We start from the raw sequence: 20612 nt of genomic DNA, 5'->3' as shown, positions 1-20612 counted from the left end.
GGACAAAGGAGGAAATTGCATAAGAGCCTGCTGTTCAAGGGTTAGAAGAAAATTGACTTCATACTCAAAGATGGATTCAAACTCATTTCCCATTTCCTTCATCTTAATAGTACCCTGCGTTAATAGAGTTTCTTCCTCTTCTTGGGTAAATTGGAGATGAATTTAGTTTTGGCATAGGCACAAGAATGATGGAAAAATCAACAGGAAAATAAAATAGGCAGTGTGTTTGATAGACATCCAATCCACTCCCTTTGTTCAGTCCTCTCATCAAAATTGTATTTTACCCCAGAGACAAGTGTTCTCTGCCAGGTTTGATTAACTATCTTCAACTACAAATAGAGTTAAAGGAGTTTGAATTTCAGTGGTTAATGTATGCTGCAGTAATAACAGGTGTCATGATGAAAAATTCATAAAGATTCAGCGACAGTTGCTTGGAAACTGACTTTTGGCTGACTGTTTGTAAATGTGAGAATGCAGAAACATTTTCAGGCATAACTTGGAAGAATAAAGGGCCCTTTGCTGCAAACGAAACATTTGTAGTTAGGTGTGAAATTACTATAAGACATTGTGAGAGGTAACTAATGGTAAAAGGTTTGCATGTTTCATACACTCCTTTAATAGAAAACCATGGGGGTAACATTACCGTAACAGCCCAGGCAAGATCTTTGAAAGCGTTTCTATAGTGTTTCTACATTTGCAAGGTTTTAGGGAAGGTATTAACATTAGTAGCTAATTACTTCCGTTAACTGAGCACATTCTTTGTCTGTTTGCCTACTTTAACAAAAAAACCTTTGCAACTGCATCAGAATCTAGCCTGCTCTACAACCTAAATAAAAACATAATGCTTTTGGAAATCTAAAATAAAACAATAAAATGCTGGAGAAATTCAGGAATACTGACAGCATCTGTAGGGAAAGAAACAGCATTAACGTTTCAAGTCTGACATGACTCTTCTTCAGAATGTCAAATGAAGTGAAGACATTCTTCCTCAACTCGGTCTTAAATGAGCTGTACCTTATTCTGAGATTATCTCTTCTCGTTTTAGACTGGCCTGCCAGTAAGGAAGCATCTTATCTCCATCTACCCTCTCATTCCCTGTAAGAATTTTATATGAATCAACAAGAACACCCTAATTCTTTGAAACTCTAAAGAATACAAATTGATTCTCTTCAATCACTCCTCATAAACAAATCCAAGGGATTAATCAAGTGAACCTCTGTTGCACTCCTCTTATGGCAAGTATATCCTTTCTTAGATAAATAGTCCAGATGTGGTCTCACCAACGTTGTAAATAACTGCAGCAAAACATCTTTACTCCTGTAATCCATTTCCCTTATAATGAAAGCCAAAAAACCATTTGAAAGTGCTGAAGAAAATCATGAGGTCTGTTAGCATCTGTAGAGAGAGAAACAGAGTTAACATTTCTTGACCAATGACTCTTCTTGTATATCCCAATTTCCAGTCCTATGTTGTTGTGAATTACATCAAAATTAAAGCTGAACAAATTTTGAACTTATCCTCCAACTGTTGGTCCAGTGCAGATTTTGGAGCTGGTATTCATCATGTTCTGCATATTCTTCTTTAAAATCTGCATTTCTTTTCACAGATCATCTTTGCAGATGAATGCACAGAAGCTGAAAGTAGACACTGGCATATGAAGCATTTCTGCTGCTTTGAATGTGAAACTGTTCTAGGAGGCCAAAGATACATTATGAAAGAAGGTCGACCCTATTGTTGTAACTGCTTTGAGTCTCTTTATGCTGAATATTGTGATACATGTGGTGAACACATAGGTAAGTTGACAAAAGAATAAATACTATTTGTGTTCTCACCATACCTATATAGCAGCTTAAACATAGAACTTTACAGACAGAAAATGATGATTTGGGCAATCATGTTGATGCTGACATTTTGGTCAAGTATTTAAAAACTGCATGCATTTGCCTCACAGTCTTGCAGCTTTTGAAGTTTCAAGTATTCATCCAATTTTCCCTTACAAGAAGACATCAGCCTCCTTGTGGAAATAGAAAAATCCATGTCACGACAATCTTTTATAATTAACTTGCTCCTTGTTCAATCTCTTAATAATGATGTTAAATTGATAATTCCCTTCACCGATTCTCTAGTCAGAGAAAATATCTTTCCCTATTCACTTGTCATTTAAATAAATGATTTAGATGTGAGTATAGGAGGTTGGTAAGTTTTCAGATGACACCAAAGTTGGCGGTGTAGTGGATAGCAAAGAAGGTTACCTCAGAATACTATGAGACGTTGATCAGCTTGGCAAATGAGCCAAGGATTTGCAGATAGAGTTTAATTTAGATAAATGTGTGATGCTGCATTTTGGTAGGGCAAATCGGGCAGGACCTATGCACTTAAAATCATAAGGTCATTTCTTCAGGGTATGGGAGTCCAAAGCTAGAGGGCATAGGTTTAAAGTGAGAGGGAAAAGACGTAAAAGGTACCTAATTAACAACTTTTTCATGCAGAGGGTGGTGTGTGTATGGAATGAGCTGCCAGAGGTTGTGGAGGAGGCTTGCATAATTACAACATTTGAAAAGTATCTGGATGGTTATATGAATAGGAAAGGCTTAGAGGAATATGGGCTAACTGCTGGCAAATGGAACTAGATTAATTTAGACTATCTGGTCAGCAAGGACGAGTTGGACCAAAGAGTCTGTTTCTGTGCTGTGCATCACTATGACTCTATGACTTCATCAAATTCTACATAATTTTTTGACAGTTGAATTTCATCTTGACTTTATGTCCTCCAGTGGAAATAATCCCATTCTAATAAATGAAGTAACAATACTTGTTACCATTCCAGTGAATCTTTGAGAAATGTTTCCCATGGTTTTCCAGTCATTTTTATAGCATCAAAAATCACATGCAGTATTCTAACCACACATAATCAATGTTAGCTGAACATAACCAAATTTGCTGATGTCTTAAACAGCAGCAAATTTCAGTGTCCTACCAGCCCTGTGCTCACGAACCTGCATTGCTCCCACTCAAGCAATGTCTTGATTTTAAAATTCTTATCTTTTTCAAATCTATGCAAGGCCTCAACCTTCCCTATATTTTTAATCTCTAGTCCCACAACCCACTGAGATATGTGCTATTATTTTTGCAACCCTAATTTTAATTGAATCACCATTGATGGTCATGACATATATTGCCCAAGCTCTGGAATTCCCTCACTACACTTTTCCACCTCCCTAACTCATAATTACCTATTGAAACATTCATTAAAATCTACCTCTCTGACCAAGCTTTAGGTCATCTTATCGTATAACTTCCTCAGTGTTGTACTTTGTTTTATGCTGTTCTTGCATTCATGAAATTTAGTTTTATTGTCATTATAATTGTCTATTTTTCTCCAATTCCCTCTTTTATTATTTGTTTCACTTTCTTTCTTACATTGATTCTAATACACTAAGAAAATTCAAAAATGCGTAACTCAATACATTTTAAAGCCATTTGCTTCTGAGAATTTTTTTTTTATTTTTTGCCACTGGGTGGAGGCAGCATTACAGAGGCCTGGTGCCATCTTGCTGAGGTGTGCTATATCACCTGCTTTGGTGCAAATCATCTCTTGCAAAGAGCACCCATATAAACAGTCTAGCATGCACTGGGAACCTGTGAAGGAGCACTCTACTGATGTCACATAGTGCAACAAACTGATGCAATCTCACTTGGACCTCACAGGTCCTGGTGGTGAATTCATGTGTCACTCTGCAACCAACAACCAATAACGTGTCATGATTGTAACGAGGTCAGCCAGATGGACGTCATAGAATATGAGTTCCACAATTTGGGCTGTTAATCTGCCAGATTTAAACAGAAGTGTCAAAGGTGCTGTTCACTCAGAACTGGCTCTAAGGAAGCTGGATCAATGTCAAGGACTCGCCACATGTAAAAAAAAAAAGTGAACTTGGTGATGGGATACCTCTGTGGAGTTATTTCAGTGTTGTCAAAAGAAAAGCATGCTCTTGAACAAATGCACTCACAACAGACAATTTGAATTAAGGTTGAATTAGGGGCAAATTAGGTTGTCCCATTTGATTCTGCTATTGCAGACTGAGCCCAGTATGTGGAAAAAATGCATCAGTTTTTTTCCGGACAGATGAAATGCAAAGAATAATTCCCCTGATAGCTTGTGAATCTGCAGCTTTTTCAGTTACTAGGGACCTGACTTTCCGTGAGGCACCACATGCTAAAACCTTTCAAGAGTTGACTGATTTAGTTGAGAAATAGTAAAACTCCCAAGATACCTCTAATTCTGCGACACAATTTGTTTACTCAGCAATTTGAGAACCAGGGAAATCCATATCAGGATTTTTGACTAGGTTAAGGTGACTGGCAGAGGCACATGCCTTTGATTTAACCCTTATTGAGATGCTGAGAAATCTTTTCATATGTGGGGTTAATGATGTGACCATGCAAAAGTGCCTACTAGCTAAAGCTGAATTGGATTTAAAATAGTTTTATCATTGAAAAATGCAGCAAGTGGAGCATATGGGTTGCAGGGTATTGTGATGAAAGTAGACACTCTCACCAGTCTGACTGAGTAAGGGGAGCACCACTTGAATGAAAGCAATTGCATAGCCTCCCTCAGGACATGTCCTGAAAAGAGGGAATCTAGGTCAGCCCACAGCAAAACCTCAAAACAAATCCAAGTCTCAGCTAAATTGTTTAAATTTTCTTCAAGATCCAGGCCGGCAAGCCATTTTAGTTGCTGTCGGTATGTGAACTTGAGACAGCAAAAGAGTCCCACCATACCTAAATTGAGTAAGAGAACTCATAGGCCTGTTTACAGGAAAGTGCACCCTCTGGAAAGCCACCTACATCTAGTAAATTGATTAGCAACATCCAATCAAATAAACTTCTGGTTAAATGGCCCAAAGGTTTGAATGGAGTTCAATACTGGTGTGGCTGCATCAGTGATCACAGAATGAGTCTTTAACAAAATTCGCTGTGGACTTCCACTCTTGGTTTGTGCAAGACCTTGAGTGGACTGAGAACCTATACCAGTGAACCTCTACAAATTAAGGATATAGCTTCAGTTCCAATCTCGTATGAGAAGCAGCTGGTTCAGTTACCACTGATTGTAGTAAAAGGTTCGGGCCAAAGCTTGATGGGGTGATATTGGTTGAGAAAAATTCACATAGATTGGCTCAACAGTTTTCAATTAGAAAATGGCTGCCTGAGCGAAGCCCTAATTAAATACTCAGACGTGGTCCACGAACATCTAGGGACTATCAGAGGACCCAAGGCCACCTTGCATGTTAACCAGGAAGCAATTCCATGATTCTGTAGGACCTGCCCAGTGCCATTTCCCTTACACCAAAAGTAGAGGCAGAAATCAGAAGGCTGGACAGCAAAGAAATCATCAGACCAGTCTGATTTGCAGAATGGGCAGCACCAGTCATATACCGATTGTGAAGTCCAACGGGTCAGACACTGCTTTTCACAGCTGGATAAATACCCAATCCCTCGCATTGAGGATTTATAAGCAAAGCTGACAGGGGGACTGTCCTTCACGAAGCTGGACATGAGCCATTTGTACCTTCAACTGAGTTTAGATTAGGATACCCCGAAGTATATGCTACAATTAATACCCATAAGGGTTTGTGCCGATATATAAGACTTCCATTTAGGGTGCCATCAGCCTGTGCAATTTTAGAGTGGACGATGGAGAACATTTTACAAAGATTATTCCAGGTCACCATTTATCTAGATGACATGCTAATAACAAGGAAGACCAAAAAGGATCACTTACAGAACTTGGATATAGTCCTTAGATGTTTCCACAGTCAGATGTATATCTTAGAAGGGAAGAATGTGTGTTCCAGGCACCTCAAGTGACCTACTTGGGCTGCAAAGTCGACAAGATTGGGTTACATGTATTGTAAGGTAAAGCGAGTGCGATCAAAGGTGCCCCAGCTCCCACATCAGCATAAGAGCTTAGATCTTTCCTTGGGCTGGTGAATGATAATGGAATTCATACATGCCCTTGCCTTAATCCTGGCACCTTTGCATCGACCATTAAAAAGGGGTTAGCCATAGCTTTCAGGAAAGTGAAGGAACAGCTGCCATCCTCTATGGTTTTGGCACATTATGATTTCAAGCGAGATCTGGTATTGACATGTGATGCCTCCCCATACAGCATTGAGGTAGTAATAGCTCAGAGGTGACCAAAAGAAGAGGAATGCCCAATAGCATATGCAACCAGAACTTCGGCTAATGCAGAGCATAAATACACCCGAAGTTCCATCAACAGTTGTAAATTTGTAAAAATACTGAACTACAAAGCCATTCTAGGTCTAAAAGGCAGTGCCGCCCATAGCTTCAGACCAAATTCAGCAGTGGGCTCTAATTGTAAGTGCATACAATTACAAGTCAGAACACCATCCGGAAGGCCAAGTAGCAAATACCATCCCTGGAATGTAAAGGTTTTAAATTTTCTGGGCACCTTTCCAGTCACAACTGACAATATCAGACTTTGCCTGCAGAAAGCTCCGGTTCTGGCAAAACTAAAACAGCTGGTGATGCTGGGGAAAGCCAAAGGACCGTTGCACCCAGAATTGAAACCTTTTTAGAACCAGCGAAACCAAATCATAGTTGAGGACAGCATATTATTGTGGGGCGCAAGAGTGATTGTCCTCGGCAAGGTCACCACCAGATACTGGCTGAGCTCCACTAGGATCATCCAGGGGTTTCCGAAATGAAGATGTTGGCAAGAAGTTATGTATGGTCATCAGACATTGCATGTTGATGGGGCAGTGCCCAGAATTCCAACAAGGGCAAAAATTACCACGAGCAGATCCCTCACATCCTGGATTCAATTACACAATGATTATGTGGATCCTTTCATGTGCTCAATGTTGTTCGTCATTGTGGATGCCCACTCAAGCATAGATTGACATGCATAGATTTCATTTGTCAAACACTGGGACAACAATAGGAAAGCCGCATACATCTTTTGCAATACACAGACTCCCGGAAGTGTTGGTCACAGATACCGGGCCATCGTTTACCAGCAGGGAATTTGAGTATTTCCGAAAATCAAATGGTATTCATCATATAAGGATAAGGACAAATCCATACCATCCATCGTCCAGTTGTCTGGCAGAAAGAGCGGTGCAAACTATGACGGCAGTGTTTAAGAAACAACCTACAGTTTCACAAGATACCAAACTGCCCCAGTTCCTATTTGATTATAAGATCATCCCTTGTGCAATAACATAGCCCCAGCAGAGTTACATGTGGGGAGACGTTTCCACACCAGATTAAATCTAATCTTCCTGGACCCGAAAGGGGAGTGTGAAATGGTATCAGGATAGCCAATGTTGGACTGAAGATTTCACGAAGCGAGAGAGGCAGTTTAGGGAACAAAACTTCATGTGGGAACCACAGGAATGACCCTGTGTAGATAAGAGGATATGATCGATATGAGGTCAGGACCAGTAACATATCAAGTTTGGGTAGGCGCGATGGTCCTGAACAAGCACATAAACTATATGAAAGCTGCAAACTGACAAACCGATTGGGAGCAAAACGTGCCCAGATCCTGTGTGGTTACAGGGTCCCAAGTCGGAAGATGAGGCTTGGCGTCTTCCTCCAGGCGTCAGGTGGTTAGGGTTTGCCGATGGAGGAGGCCCAGAAACTGCATGTCCTTGCTGGATTGGGAGGGATAATTAAAGTGTTTGGCCATGGGGCGGTGGGGTTGGTTGGTGCAGGTGTCCCAAGGATGTTCTCTGTAACGATCCACAAATTATCGTCCTGTCTCCCCAGTGTCGAGGAGTCACATCAGGTGCAACAGATACAGTAGATAATATGTGTGAAAGTACAGGTAAATTTCTGTCAGATGTGAAAGGATCCTTTGGGGCCTTGGACAGAGGTGAGGGGAGAGGTGTGGGCACAGGTTTTACACTTCTTGTGCTGGCAGGGGAAGGTGTTGAGAGTGGAATGTGGGCTGGTGGGGGGCATGGATCTGACAAGGAAGTTGCGGAGGGAATGGTCTCTTCAAAACGCAGATGGGGTGGGAATGGATATATATCCCTAGTGGTGGGGTCTGTTTGTATGTGGCAGAAATGGCGGAGGTGATATGATGTATCCGGAGGTTGGTGGAGTGGAAGGTGAGGACCAGGGGATTCTGTCCTTGTTGCAATTGGAGGGGTCGGGTTCAAGGGCGGAGGTGCAGAAAGTGGAGATGTGCTGGAGAGCATTATCGTGGGAGGGGAAATTGCAGTCTTTGAAGAAGGAGGCCATCTGGGATGTTATGTGGTGGAACTGGTCATCCTGGAAGCAGATGTGACAGAGGCGGAGGAGTTGGGAATAAGGGATGGCATTTTTATCAGAGGCAAAGTGGGAGGAGGTGTAGACCGGGTAGCTGTGGAAGTTGGTGGGTTTGTAGTAGATGTCTGTGATTAGTCAGTCGCCGGAGATAGAGATGGAGAGGTCCAGGAAGGGGAGGGAGTGTCTGAGATGGTCCAGATGAATTTGAGGTCAGGGTGGAAGGTGTTGGTGAAGTTCATGAACTGTTCAACCTCCTCATGGGAGCAGGAGGTAATGCCAATACAGTCATCGATGTAGCGGAGGAAAAGGTGGGGAATGATGCTGGTGTAGCTGCGGAAGATGGACTGTTTCACATACCTGACACAGAGGCAGACACAGCTGGGACCCATGGGGATGCCAATGGCTACCCCTTCAGTTTAGAGGAAGTGGGAGGATTGGAAGGAGAGGTTGTTGAGGATGAGGACCAGTTCAGCCAGGTGAATGAGAGTGTCACTGGAAGACTATTGGTTGGGTTGACGTGAGAGAAAGAATCTGAGGGCTTGGAGTCCTTCATCGAGGTGGATAGATGTGTACAGGGACTGGATGTCCATGATGAAGATAATGCATTGGAGTTCGGGGAAAGGAAAATCTTGGAGGAGGTGAAGGTCATGGATGGGGTTGCAAACGTTGGTGGGGAGTTCCTGCACTAAGGGGGACAGGACGGTGTCAAGGTATGCAGAGATGAGTTTGGTGGGGTGGGAGCATGCTGAGACAATGAGTTGACTGGGCAGTCAAGTTAGTGAATCTTAGGTAGGAGTTAGAATTGAGCGGTGCAGCGTTCTCAGACTATGAAGTTGGAGGCTGCTCTAATGAGGAAACCATGGCTGACCGATATGAAAAGGAGTGTCAGAGATTCTATTCCCTCTGAGCTGGCTCTGAGGAAGCTGAAGCAGTGTCAAAGATTCTCTACATGTAAACAAAGGGTGACTTGGTATTGGGGTGCCGATCTCTGTGGAGCTATTTCATAAGCTATAAAGTGGGGCTCTAAACATCATGCAAAGAGAGAGGGGAGAAAATGTCAGTGATTATGTATTACTCTGTTTGAGTGACGTGCCTATTGTACTAGAATGACTGAGGATTTGTGGAGGCAGGATGTAAGATTGTCAGATCGGTGAGGGTGGGGTGAAGCATCTGGAAATTAGGCCTGACTTTAGTGCCAATGAGTGCTTCTGAATGTGTGCCTGACATGTGGTGTAGTCGGCAAAGTGAGAGACTAGTATTATGCAAAAGGGAATAGTGAAGTGAAAACACAAAATGTGTACCTCCTGAAGTAAATTGTGATTTTAGTCCAGTGTCAAAAGAATACTTCAACATATTTTTAGCATCTGTGCAAATTCTTGTACGCAAAGTGTGCAAAGCAGGAAACCTTTAGCCTTGAAATCTGATGAGCACCATGGATAATATGCTCCTTGGTTTGTTAAGCCAAATGCTGAAAGACTCAGAATGAAGATTTACCGTATGTTCAATGTCAGAGTTCTTCTATTTAGCTTGTTTTTTCACTTCTGCCACCACCAGCAGTGGACAAAGATACATCATTCCTTGATGCGTTCAATGCCTGCTTTGCTCAGTTCGAGCAGAATGCCAGCGACACAGTGTCACCTCCCCCAACAGCACCAGACACACCTGTTCCCACTATCACTGCTGCAGATGTCAGATCAGTCTTTCTGAGATCAACCCAAAGAATGCGACTGGCCCGAGTGGAGTCTCTAGCTGTGCACTTCGATCCTGTGTGGACTAGCTGGCTAAGGTATTCACTGACGTTTTCAACCTTTTCCTCCTACAAGCCGAAGTCCCCACCTGCTTCAAGAAGACCGCCATCGTCTCAGTACTTAAGAAAACACATGCAACATGCCTTAATGACTACAGCCCAGTAGTTCTGACGTCCATAAATGTGAAGTGCTTCTAGAGGCTGTTCACAGCCCACATCAAATCTAGCCTCCCAGCATGCCTCGATTCTTGCTGTTTGCCTACTGACATAACAAGTCCACAACAGATGCCATTTCTCTAGTCCTGCACTCATCCCAGAACACCTGGACAATAAGGATACCTATGTCAGATTCCTGCTCATCAACTACAGCTCCACTTTCAACACCTTTAACCCTTCCAGACTGATCTCAAAACTCTGAAACCTAGGTCTCTGCTCTGCCCTCTGCAACTAGATCCTCAGCTTCCTGACCTAAAGACTGCGATCAGTGAAGATAGACAACAGCACCTCCTCCATGATAACCCTCAACACTGGAAACCACCTCCACCCAACAATGAATTCTCAGCCCCCTACTGTCCTTCCTTTACACCCACGACTATGTAGCCAAATTCTGAATGAACGCCAGCTACAATATTGCTGACGACACCACCATGGTAGGATAGATATCAAACAACGATAAGTCAATACAGAAAGGAGCTAGAGGGCTTTGTGGCATGGCGCAATGACAACAACCCCTCTCTCAATGTCAACAAAATAAAAGAACTGATCACTGACTTCAGAAAGAAAGGCAGAAAACATACCCCCATCTACATCAATGGAATGGAGTTGAAAGTGTCAAGTTCCAAAGAGTGACAATAACTGACAACCTATCCTGGACTTCCATGTAGATATGACGGTCAAGAAGGCACAACAATGCCTCTTCCTCCTCAGCCAGCATGAAATTCAGCATGACCATAAGGACCTTAACCAACTTTTGCAGATGCACCATAGAGAGCATTATATCAGGGTAAATAACGGCCCAGTGTGCCATCTGCTGTACCCAGAACAGTAAGAAACTACAGAAGGTTATGTGCACAGATCAGACCATCACAGAGCCAACCTTTCATTCATGGATTCCATTTACACTTCTCATTGCCGTGGAAAGACTGCTCACATTATCAAAGACCCCTCACACTCTGCTAATGCTCTCCTACAACCTCCTCTGTCAGGCAGAAGATACAGAAGTTTGAACATTTGCACCAACAAGTTCAAGAACAGCTTCCCTGCTGTTGTTAGACTGATGAATGGATCGTCTAACTTCAAATTAACAAGTTGATCTTGTTAATGTTCATCTTGCTTCTGTGCAATGTAACCTGTATGTCTCCCTCTGTCCAAGCACCCTATAATCTATTGGGCCGGTGATGTAATGGATAATGTGTCTGACTTCAGATCAGAAGACTGTTGGTTCGAGTCTGACCTGGCTCGAGTGCAACATGCTTTAGGGGCGGCATGGTGGCTCAGTGGTTAGCACTGCTTCCTCACAGCGCCAGGGACCCAGGTTCAATTCCAGCCTTGGATGACTGTCTGTGTGGAGTTTGCACATTCTCCCCGTGTCTGCATGGGTTTCCTCCGGGTGCTCCGGTTTCCTCCCACAATCCAAAGGTGTGCAGGTCAGGTGAATTGGCCATTCTAAATTGCCCATAGTATTAAGTGCTTTAGTCCGAGGGAAATGGGTCTGGGTGGGTTTCTCTTCGGAGGGGGGGTGTGGACTTGTTAGGCTGCAGCGCCTGTTTACACATTGTAGGGAATCTAATCTAATCTAATCTGTATGTCCTTACTCACAATGATCTACCTATGATCTGCCTTTACTGTTCATAAACAAAGAGTTTCGCTGTACTTAAGTACACGTGACAATAAATCAAGTCAACAACAACCATATAACAGCACGCAAAATAAATAGGAATGGCATAGGGGTCTCTGCTGGATGGGTGCTAGTGGTCAAGAAAGGCACTCCAAGGAGGTCAGGGGCAAGGCTGAAAAGAGTAAGAAAAAGGAAAGGTGGTACTTTATCCTAAACACAAACCAATTCAATTTTTACAAAAAAATTTAGTTATTGTGCTTTTCTGTTGATAAGAGGTAAAAAAAAAAATTTGGAGTAACTAGGAAAACTTGCAAAGAAACAGGGTTACAGCAAACAGTTCCAATACAGAGGTGACAATAGAATAATATTTTTTAGTGCTGAAATTTGGGAAATGTTCACTTATAACTTGATTTTTGTTTATTTATTTATTTAGTTGTGTTTGCTTTGTTCTCTGTATTATTTAATGATTTTAAAAGTATTTCATCACCTTTTACAACTCATTTTCAGCTTTTGAATACTACTCCCAGTAGTTCAACTAGTACATGTTTCCATAGAGACGCAACCTCTTAAAAAGACAGTATGGTTTATAGGTACATCAGAACTAAGCAATTCACTTTACCTTGGTAATATCCATTTCTAATTGTAATCAAACGACAGCAAAGCTTTCCAATGAGCTATAATTGAGAAAGAAAATAAATTAGACTTAACATTGAGTTTCATATTTAATCGTAAATTGTATGTTTAAAATGTCTGTCAGATATAAAATGGTTCTCAATGTAATAAGTTAAATACACATATTTATCAAACATATATGGATTTAACAATTGTCTATGCTATTCAGTTGTTAATTTATCCTAATGTCACTTAAACCCACCTTTCAATTAGTTCACTGCCATGCTACAGGTCCAAAACTGAGTCAATAAAACATAAATTAACTTAATGGTTGTTAACACTCATAATAGTAAATATACCAACGCTTTAAAGTGGAATGACTGTAGGCTATTTGTTTATGTTTCTTTTTTTTGAGCTGCTTAATTCTTCCTACCTGAGAATAGGCAATCTATAGTAATACGCTTGTAGACACATTAGGGCTACAGATGATTGTCCTGCTAGCAAAAGTGAAAAAGAGTTTGTTTCTACATGGTGCTATTATATTATAAATTATTTCCTGAACAATGAACATCATAGTAGCTTTTGCCATGCTTCAAGTGTCTAATACATGCTCAGAACATCTCTGTACAAAATTATAACAAGTGGTTCTTTAAATTAAAAAGAAATCATGGCATTTCTTTTGATCCAATAATGACACATAAAATAATTTACAACATTGCATAATTATTCTCAAAATCAAAATGTTCATAGTGTTGGGAGTATTCAAAGGATGCCATTTATCTATAATGGCTGGACAGACTGCATCATTACAGTACATTTCGAAAATATTTTCGGCCCGTGTCATAGGAAATCTGCAGATATATACAGATGCACATGAATTCTAAATGACTCTGGTACAAACTTCTCAGATTTATAACTTGTGAAGTTTATACAGGCAATTTCAATTAAAAGCCTCCCCGAAATTAGTCAGTAAAGGAAGGAAGATGTGTTGGGCATTTTGAAAAACTTGAGGATAGACAAGTCCCCCGGCCCTGACGGGATATATCCTAGGATTATGTGGGAAGCAAGAGAGGAAATTGCAGAGCCGTTGGCAATGATCTTTTCGTCTTCACTGTCAACGGGGGTGGTACCAGGGCACTGGAGAGTGGCGAATGTTGTGCCCCTGTTCAAAAAAGGGAATAGGGATAACCCCAGGAATTACAGGCCAGTTAGTCTTACTTCGGTGGTAGGCAAAGTAATGGAAAGGGTACTGAGGGGTAGGATTTATGAGTATCTAGAAAGACACTGCTTGATTAGGGACAGCCAGCACGGATTGTGAAGGGTAGGTCTTGCCTTACAAGTCTTATTGAATTCTTTGAGGAGGTGACCAAGCATGTGGATGAGGGTAGAGCAGTGGATGTAGTGTACATGGATTTTAGTAAGGCATTTGATAAGGTTCCCCATGGTAGGCTTAAGCGGAAAGTCAGGAGGCATGGGATAGTGGGAAATTTGGCCAGTTGGATAGAGAACTGGCTAACCAGTCGAAGTCAGAGAGTGGTGTTAGATGGTAAATATTCAGCCTGGAGCCCAGTTACAAGTGGAGTTCCTCAGGGATCAGTTCTGGGAACTCTGCTGTTTGTCATTTTTATTAATGACTTGGAAGAGGGAGTCGAAGGGTGGGTCAGTAAATTTGCAGACGATACGAAGATTGGTGGAGTTGTGGATAGTGAGGAGGGCTGTTGTCGGCTGCAAAGGGACTTAGATATGATGCAGAGCTGGGCTGAGGAGTGGCAGATGGAGTTCAACCCTGTCAAGTGTGAGGTTGTCCATTTTGGAAGGACAAATAAAAATGCGGAATACAGGGTTAACGGTAGGGTTCTTAGTAAGGAGGAGCAGAGGGGTCTATGTTCATAACTCTTTGAAAGTTACCACTCAGGTGGATAGAGCTGGTAAGAAGGCCTATGGTGTATTAGCGTTCATTAGCAGAGGGATTGAATTCAAGAGTCGTGAGATGATGTTGCAGCTGTACAGGATCTTGGTAAGGCCATATTTGGAGTACTGTGTGCAGTCTTGTCGCCTCACTTTAGGAAAGATATGGAAACTTTGGAGAGGGTGCAGAGGAGATTTACCAGGATGTTGCCTGGAATGGAGAATAGGTCGTACGAGGATAGGTTGAGAGTGCTGGGCCTTTTCTCATTGGAACGGCGAAGGATGAGGGGTGACTTGATAGAGGTTTATAAGATGATCATGGGAATAGATGGAGTAGACAGTCAGAGACTTTTTCCCCGGGTACAACAGAATGTTACAAGGGGACATAAATTTAAGGTGAAGGTGGAAGGTATAGGGGGGATGTCAGGGGTAGGTTTTTTACCCAGAGTGGTGGGGTCATGGAATGCGCTGCCTGTGGGAGTGGCAGAGTCAGAATCATTGGTGACCTTTAAGCGGCAATTGGATTTGTACATGGATAGGTGCTTAAGCTAGGACAAATGTTCGGCACAACATCGTGGGCCGAAGGACCTGTTCTGTGCTGTATTGTTCTATGTTCTATGTAAATGAGCCTTATTAGCTAAAATAAGTCTCAGTTACCAACTATGGCTTTTGCTGGATTGCAATTAGGATGATACAATTGATGACAGATTAGGAAAAGCAAAATATGTCCAGTGCTGCCTTTCTTGATTATTATCCAGTCATTCCTTCAGGAATTTTGAAATGTTAATTTGCCTACTGAGTGAGAACGCTACTATGCTTCACTTTCACAAAAATAGTAATACTTTAATATTGACCATCATATTTTACATGTTAATAATGATGATTTGGACATGGTACCAAATGACATTTACACATTTGGAACCATATCCTAGGAAAAAATTTCAGTTTTCAGGAAAATAGAACAACGATACATAAAAATTGCTAAAGAGATAGATCTAAGAATGGTACTACACAAATAACTAAGATTTATTTTTCCTTTTGAATTTGGCTATTTAAAACTGTGTGCACTAAAACCTGTATAAAGCACGAGAGGCTAAATTTTCCCACAAAAGGAATGCTAAAGTAGTATAACTTAGAAAGTGGATCACTGAAAAAGGTATTCTAATTGCAGCTGTTTTCATTATCACACTTGAAAACTTTTTTCATGGATATACACTTGATTGTACATATCATTATGATTGCATTATTAATATAATCCTATTATATGATTAAGCAAATACTGTAAGCAGGTTAAGAAACTCAAAACCGATGTGATGGCACTCTAAATATTTTAAATGAAGATTGCCTTTATCAAAACTTTATTTTTTTCAAAGGTATTGACCAAGGGCAGATGACATATGATGGTCAGCACTGGCATGCCACAGAGATGTGTTTCTGCTGTGCACGTTGCAAGAAGTCATTACTTGGACGACCTTTCCTACCAAAACAAGGACAGATATTTTGCTCCAGATCCTGCAGTGTTGGGGAAGATCCCAGTGGCTCTGACTCTTCAGACTCTGCATTTCAGAGTGCACGATCAAGAGAATCTCGGCGTAGTGCTAGAATAGGTAGAAACAGCAATAAAGTAGAAGATAAAAATGTAAGACCAAATATATCTCAAGCAGCAATGAACAGATATTCTACAGATATTGATCCTCTTTCTCAACAAATGGATATGCTAAGTCTTGCTAGTCAAGCAACCAGTTTGAACAAAGAGGGTCTATGGAAAATCAGAGATGTCTACCAGTTTGAAGATGACTCTACCGAGAGGGCTAAATTTGTGGAAAGACCTTCTCAATCTCTAAGTCAGTATAGTGTGAGGAATGAATTTAATCCAACACATTGCGTAAGCAATCAGAGTGATTTATGGGGGAAGGAATTTAATGCAAAGAGAAGTTCAACTGCCATGAAAGATCATAGTGATAGTTTTATCCAAGAAGATAAAGAAGATTATTATCCTTCAGCAATCAGAACTCAAGAAAGCTTTAGTAGTGCATCGAGCCATAGTGTTACTGAATCCCGATCAAATCCAACTGTACCAGGATATGAGATCGAAAGAGAATTGATTTCTCAACAGAGTCGAACCAGACATCCAATCAGTGCACTTAGTTTTACTGATCAACTTACCTTTCTTGAACAAACCCCAAGGGAATCAGTAGAATCTCTTGCACTTTCAAATGCAACAGGTACAGTATACTTGTGGTTAATTATTGATTAAAATGAACGTAGTGGCCTACTCAAAAGCAGCTTTGAAAAGAGGCCAGCTCATATTGGAGCCGCAGAGAGCAGTAGTCCCAGTGCTCAGTGCTAAGTTGACAGATCTTAACTAAGATGGTGGGAACAGACCAATTCTCAAAATAGCTGCAAAATTATAACTAAATACTTCCAAACTTTGTCATTATCTTTGGAAACAGGTAAAAAAAAAACTAGGCCCACACTGGAACATTAAACTTTGGAAACATTGATCTCGGAGCTCTTTGGGCAATGAAATTAGCCTGGGGATCGTGGGCCAGATATTTGCTATCCATTAACCTATTTACTTTTTGTTTGATATAATTTCTAACATCAATCAAGCCCAGTTGCCTGTTAAAAGTATCACTATGAGAAAAAAGACCCTAAAGAAAGCACCCATTACATCAGCTAACAACACAATCTGAAAGCTCAGTACTGACTTGGGGAAAAAAGGTTTGTAATCTGACCTATAGCAATACTTTACATACTTTATTCTCTGATTATTTACCCACTGCCTCCCTGCAGACCCCAGTATAACAAACTAGAATGTTCATCAATAGATATGCTGTTCAGCCCATTCATTATTTACTAAATTTCTATCAGGTCACTCCTTGTGGCTGGCAAAATAATATTTTCATTGAAGTAGGAGTTATTCAATCTTCTGAACTTTTCTCAGGGCCAGCAAATCACCCATATTATAAGGGTCTAAAAAAAAACTGTCCACAATACTCCAGATGTGGTCTTATCAGTGACCTGTAGGATGATTGAAAGGTCCATTAATTTATACTGAATTCAATACCCTGTTTAGCTGTAGTTTCTCTACATTTATTGGCTGATATGTTTATCATTGATGATGGAAATGTATTGTTTGGTCTTGCACAATTCAGTGGGTTTTTCTTCCATGTTTTTGGAATTTACCCCTTCCAGTTTTTTCATTGCTCTATGTCATAATTATAATAATTCTCAGGCTATGACCAGTAACTTCAGCACTATTAGATAATATTTGATTGAGGATTGTTTTCATAGACTTATGCACTCCCAGACTAATTTCTTCTTAACTTCTTGTTAAATTAGCCCTGCAAAACAGTTTAACAAGCTGGCAGTAGACTAAGGGAAGGATTATTCTGTACTGTCCTCATGTAGATCAGCTATTATTAACACACCATTAAAATTCCAATGGTTACCCAATTATTTTGCTCAAATAAAGGCCAGAATGTTTCCGAGGCAACAGAGGCCCTACTTAAGGGACAAAAACCAGGAGTGATCCCATTGCAGTGTGACCCAGGACTGGGTTTTACAGTCAGCAAACAGTTAAGTGGCTGGCAATAGCTTGCTTTTTTATTAAGAATGGTGACCCACCCCCATCTACCAATCACAAGGTTGGTTGCTCAGCAGCCAACAAGAGTGGTGCTCAACTTACATTGAGCAAGTTTACGCTTTGATGGACACATGCCATCACAGCCAGGAAAAAGTAGGGTTTGGGGAACTGGGTCAGGCAGGGCTGACATTGCACAAATGGCCATTGCAGTCAAGGTCAAACTCAGCCTGAAAAGGAGGCAAACACACCCTGGAACACTGGGAGACCAGTCATTCTCCCAAGTCACAAAGGACTCACTTGCCACAGATTAAATGTCAATGGAGGCAGGAAGAACCCCTTGTTTGGCCATTAAGGTGGTTCAAATGGGCTTCATATAGGGCTACATCTTCCACTTTTCTCACCACTGACAAAGTGAAAAGTTGATGGAAGTAGACATATCACCGCAAACCTTACCATGCCATTTTGCCATCCTTCCTACTTGATCTCATGCCCAAAGACCCTGAAATTCCATAAATGGAATATAAAGCCTGCAAAGCAAATTATTTTAGAAGCTTCACATTTTAAAATGTGCTTGAAACTAGTTTGGCTTAATTTGATTTTCAGCTTCACTTTCAGAAATAATTTATTTTTCCTTGAACAAATTGGTTCTTGTTATAGTTAATCTTAAGGCAAGTGTTTTTCATTGTTTTTTTAAATCCTGCCAACAAATTATATTTTCAGGAGCTTCTGTGGAAGGTGGTGCCAGACGCCAGGAGCATTTGTCCAGGTTTTCAATGCCTGACTTGAGCAAAGACTCTGGCATGAATGGATCAGAAAAACTTAGCAACATGGGTACACTTAACTCTTCTGCTAGATTTAGAAGCACAGAATCCATTAGAAGCCTAAACTCAGCCCAGCAATACCAGGATTTGCAGCCACCCTTGGATAGGCTCAGGCACCCTTTGCAGTATCGAGAATTATCGACTCAAAGAAGAATGCCGCCAGGGTTCGACTGTCCAGATGGTGCCGTAAGTAACAGAATGCAAACTAGCATGAATGCTAGAATTGCACCCATGAGTGAACGGACCCAGAGACGGATGCATAATCGGGAGAATAACTCTCGCCATCATCGTCACAAGCCAAGGAGATCCAGACGATCTCGTTCTGATAATGCTCTTCACCTAGCTTCAGATAAACGTTATCAACTAAGAGACAGATCTCAAATGTTTTCAGGTGAAGACTATGAACAATTAATGATGCGAAGAAGAAGCAGGGATGCATTTGGAAATGGCCAGTTGAGAGATCCATACAATCGTTATCCTAGAACTGCCTCTGACCTGACGTTGCAAAATCAAGTAGGTGATAAATTGCTCAGACCTTATTTTAATGACCATGATGATTGGTGTTCAACCTGTTCCTCATCTTCAGAGTCTGAGGAAGAAGGGTACTTCCTAGGGCAACCTATTCCGTGCCCTGTTCAGCTTCGCCCCATCACTAGCGATGAATTTATGTATGGTTATAATTCACCTGTTCCTATATCATCCAACCTGAGTGGCAGGTACCAATCACATTATAGGAAGAGACAAAAAAGCAAGAACTGCATTATCTCATAATTTTTTGCACAATTTATTTCCAGCAAGAATGTAAACGAATAGAAGTTGCACTCAAATTAATTATTAAGAAATTAACATTGGCAAAGGCAATATAACTTAAATCAGTATTTAAAAACTGTTACAATATCCCTGATTTAAATGAAGGATATTTGCTTGCTTTTTTGATTTAAATCAATTTATTTGTGATATAATATCATCTAATATACATTCTGTAGTTATAGTCATCAAATGAATTGTATACATTTTACTAAAATCCACTTACATAGCTGTGAGCATGTTTACAACTTAAGATATTGTCTATGTTCTTATATTGTGTACTGTAATTTCCCTTCCACTGCCACAGAAAGTTATATCAAGCTTAACAATCCGTATGTTATACCAAACAAAGTTACAGAACAGCTTAACCTGTTGTGTTTTTAATGCTAATGTGTTGTAATTAAAATTGAAAATTCATTAAGTTAATTATATTTACTGTACATATCATGCAAAAGGAGGATTTCTAAGAAAGTATTTTTATATTTTGTATTGTATAAAGTGTTTTGAAGTAGTAGTCCATGCATGTTTACTTTATTTGTGGTGTTTTCAATGGAAATTTATTAAAATCTTGCATCCTTTAACACAATGTTCTTTAAAATGATTTTTGGCTTACAATGTTTGAATGTTTTCCACTATTTATTATCAAAATGTCCATACTTTTTGTAAATTTCACACATTTCTCAAACTCAAGTCAATTCATGCTAATTCTGCTTGCTGAAGATACCTTTCCTTTACGCATAAAAATTTTGTACTGTGAAGGAACCCAAAACTATTTTTAAATGTAAGTGATCTGGATGGGTTGGTCCTTCTCTGCCAGTCACCTGTACTCTTTAATCTGTCACTGCAAACTTAGGTCGTAGGTATCGTGCAGAAACCAGATGAAACAATATACAATTCTGCAAATAAGTTAATATAATTTAAACAGTGACAGGTCTCATAATGAACTCATATTCGCAATGATTAGACACTCAGTAAAGCTATCCAGTTTAC

At 40.6% G+C, this 20612-nt stretch overlaps 1 protein-coding gene across 6 annotated transcripts in view; it reads left to right on the top strand.

Moving 5' to 3' along the window:
- The window catches only part of prickle2b (prickle homolog 2b), a 290050-nt gene extending 269842 nt beyond the window's left edge, over positions 1-20208 (top strand). For all 6 annotated transcript variants that reach the window (XM_043708272.2, XM_087994410.1, XM_043708270.2 and 3 more), the window contains 3 exons: positions 1607-1793; positions 15779-16630; positions 18715-20208. In XM_043708272.2, the coding sequence (XP_043564207.1) occupies positions 1607-1793; positions 15779-16630; positions 18715-19586 (1911 nt within the window). In that variant the 3' untranslated portion in view covers positions 19587-20208. The remainder of the gene's footprint in view (positions 1-1606; positions 1794-15778; positions 16631-18714) is intronic.
- The last annotated feature ends 404 nt before the right edge of the window (positions 20209-20612 follow it).

This window comes from Chiloscyllium plagiosum, unplaced genomic scaffold (genome assembly GCF_037043375.1).
Source record: "Chiloscyllium plagiosum isolate Xiang-an unplaced genomic scaffold, Cpla_swu_hap1 HiC_scaffold_14, whole genome shotgun sequence".
Classification (NCBI taxonomy): Eukaryota; Metazoa; Chordata; class Chondrichthyes; order Orectolobiformes; family Hemiscylliidae; genus Chiloscyllium; species Chiloscyllium plagiosum.
This window is presented reverse-complemented; position numbering and strand designations above follow the sequence as displayed.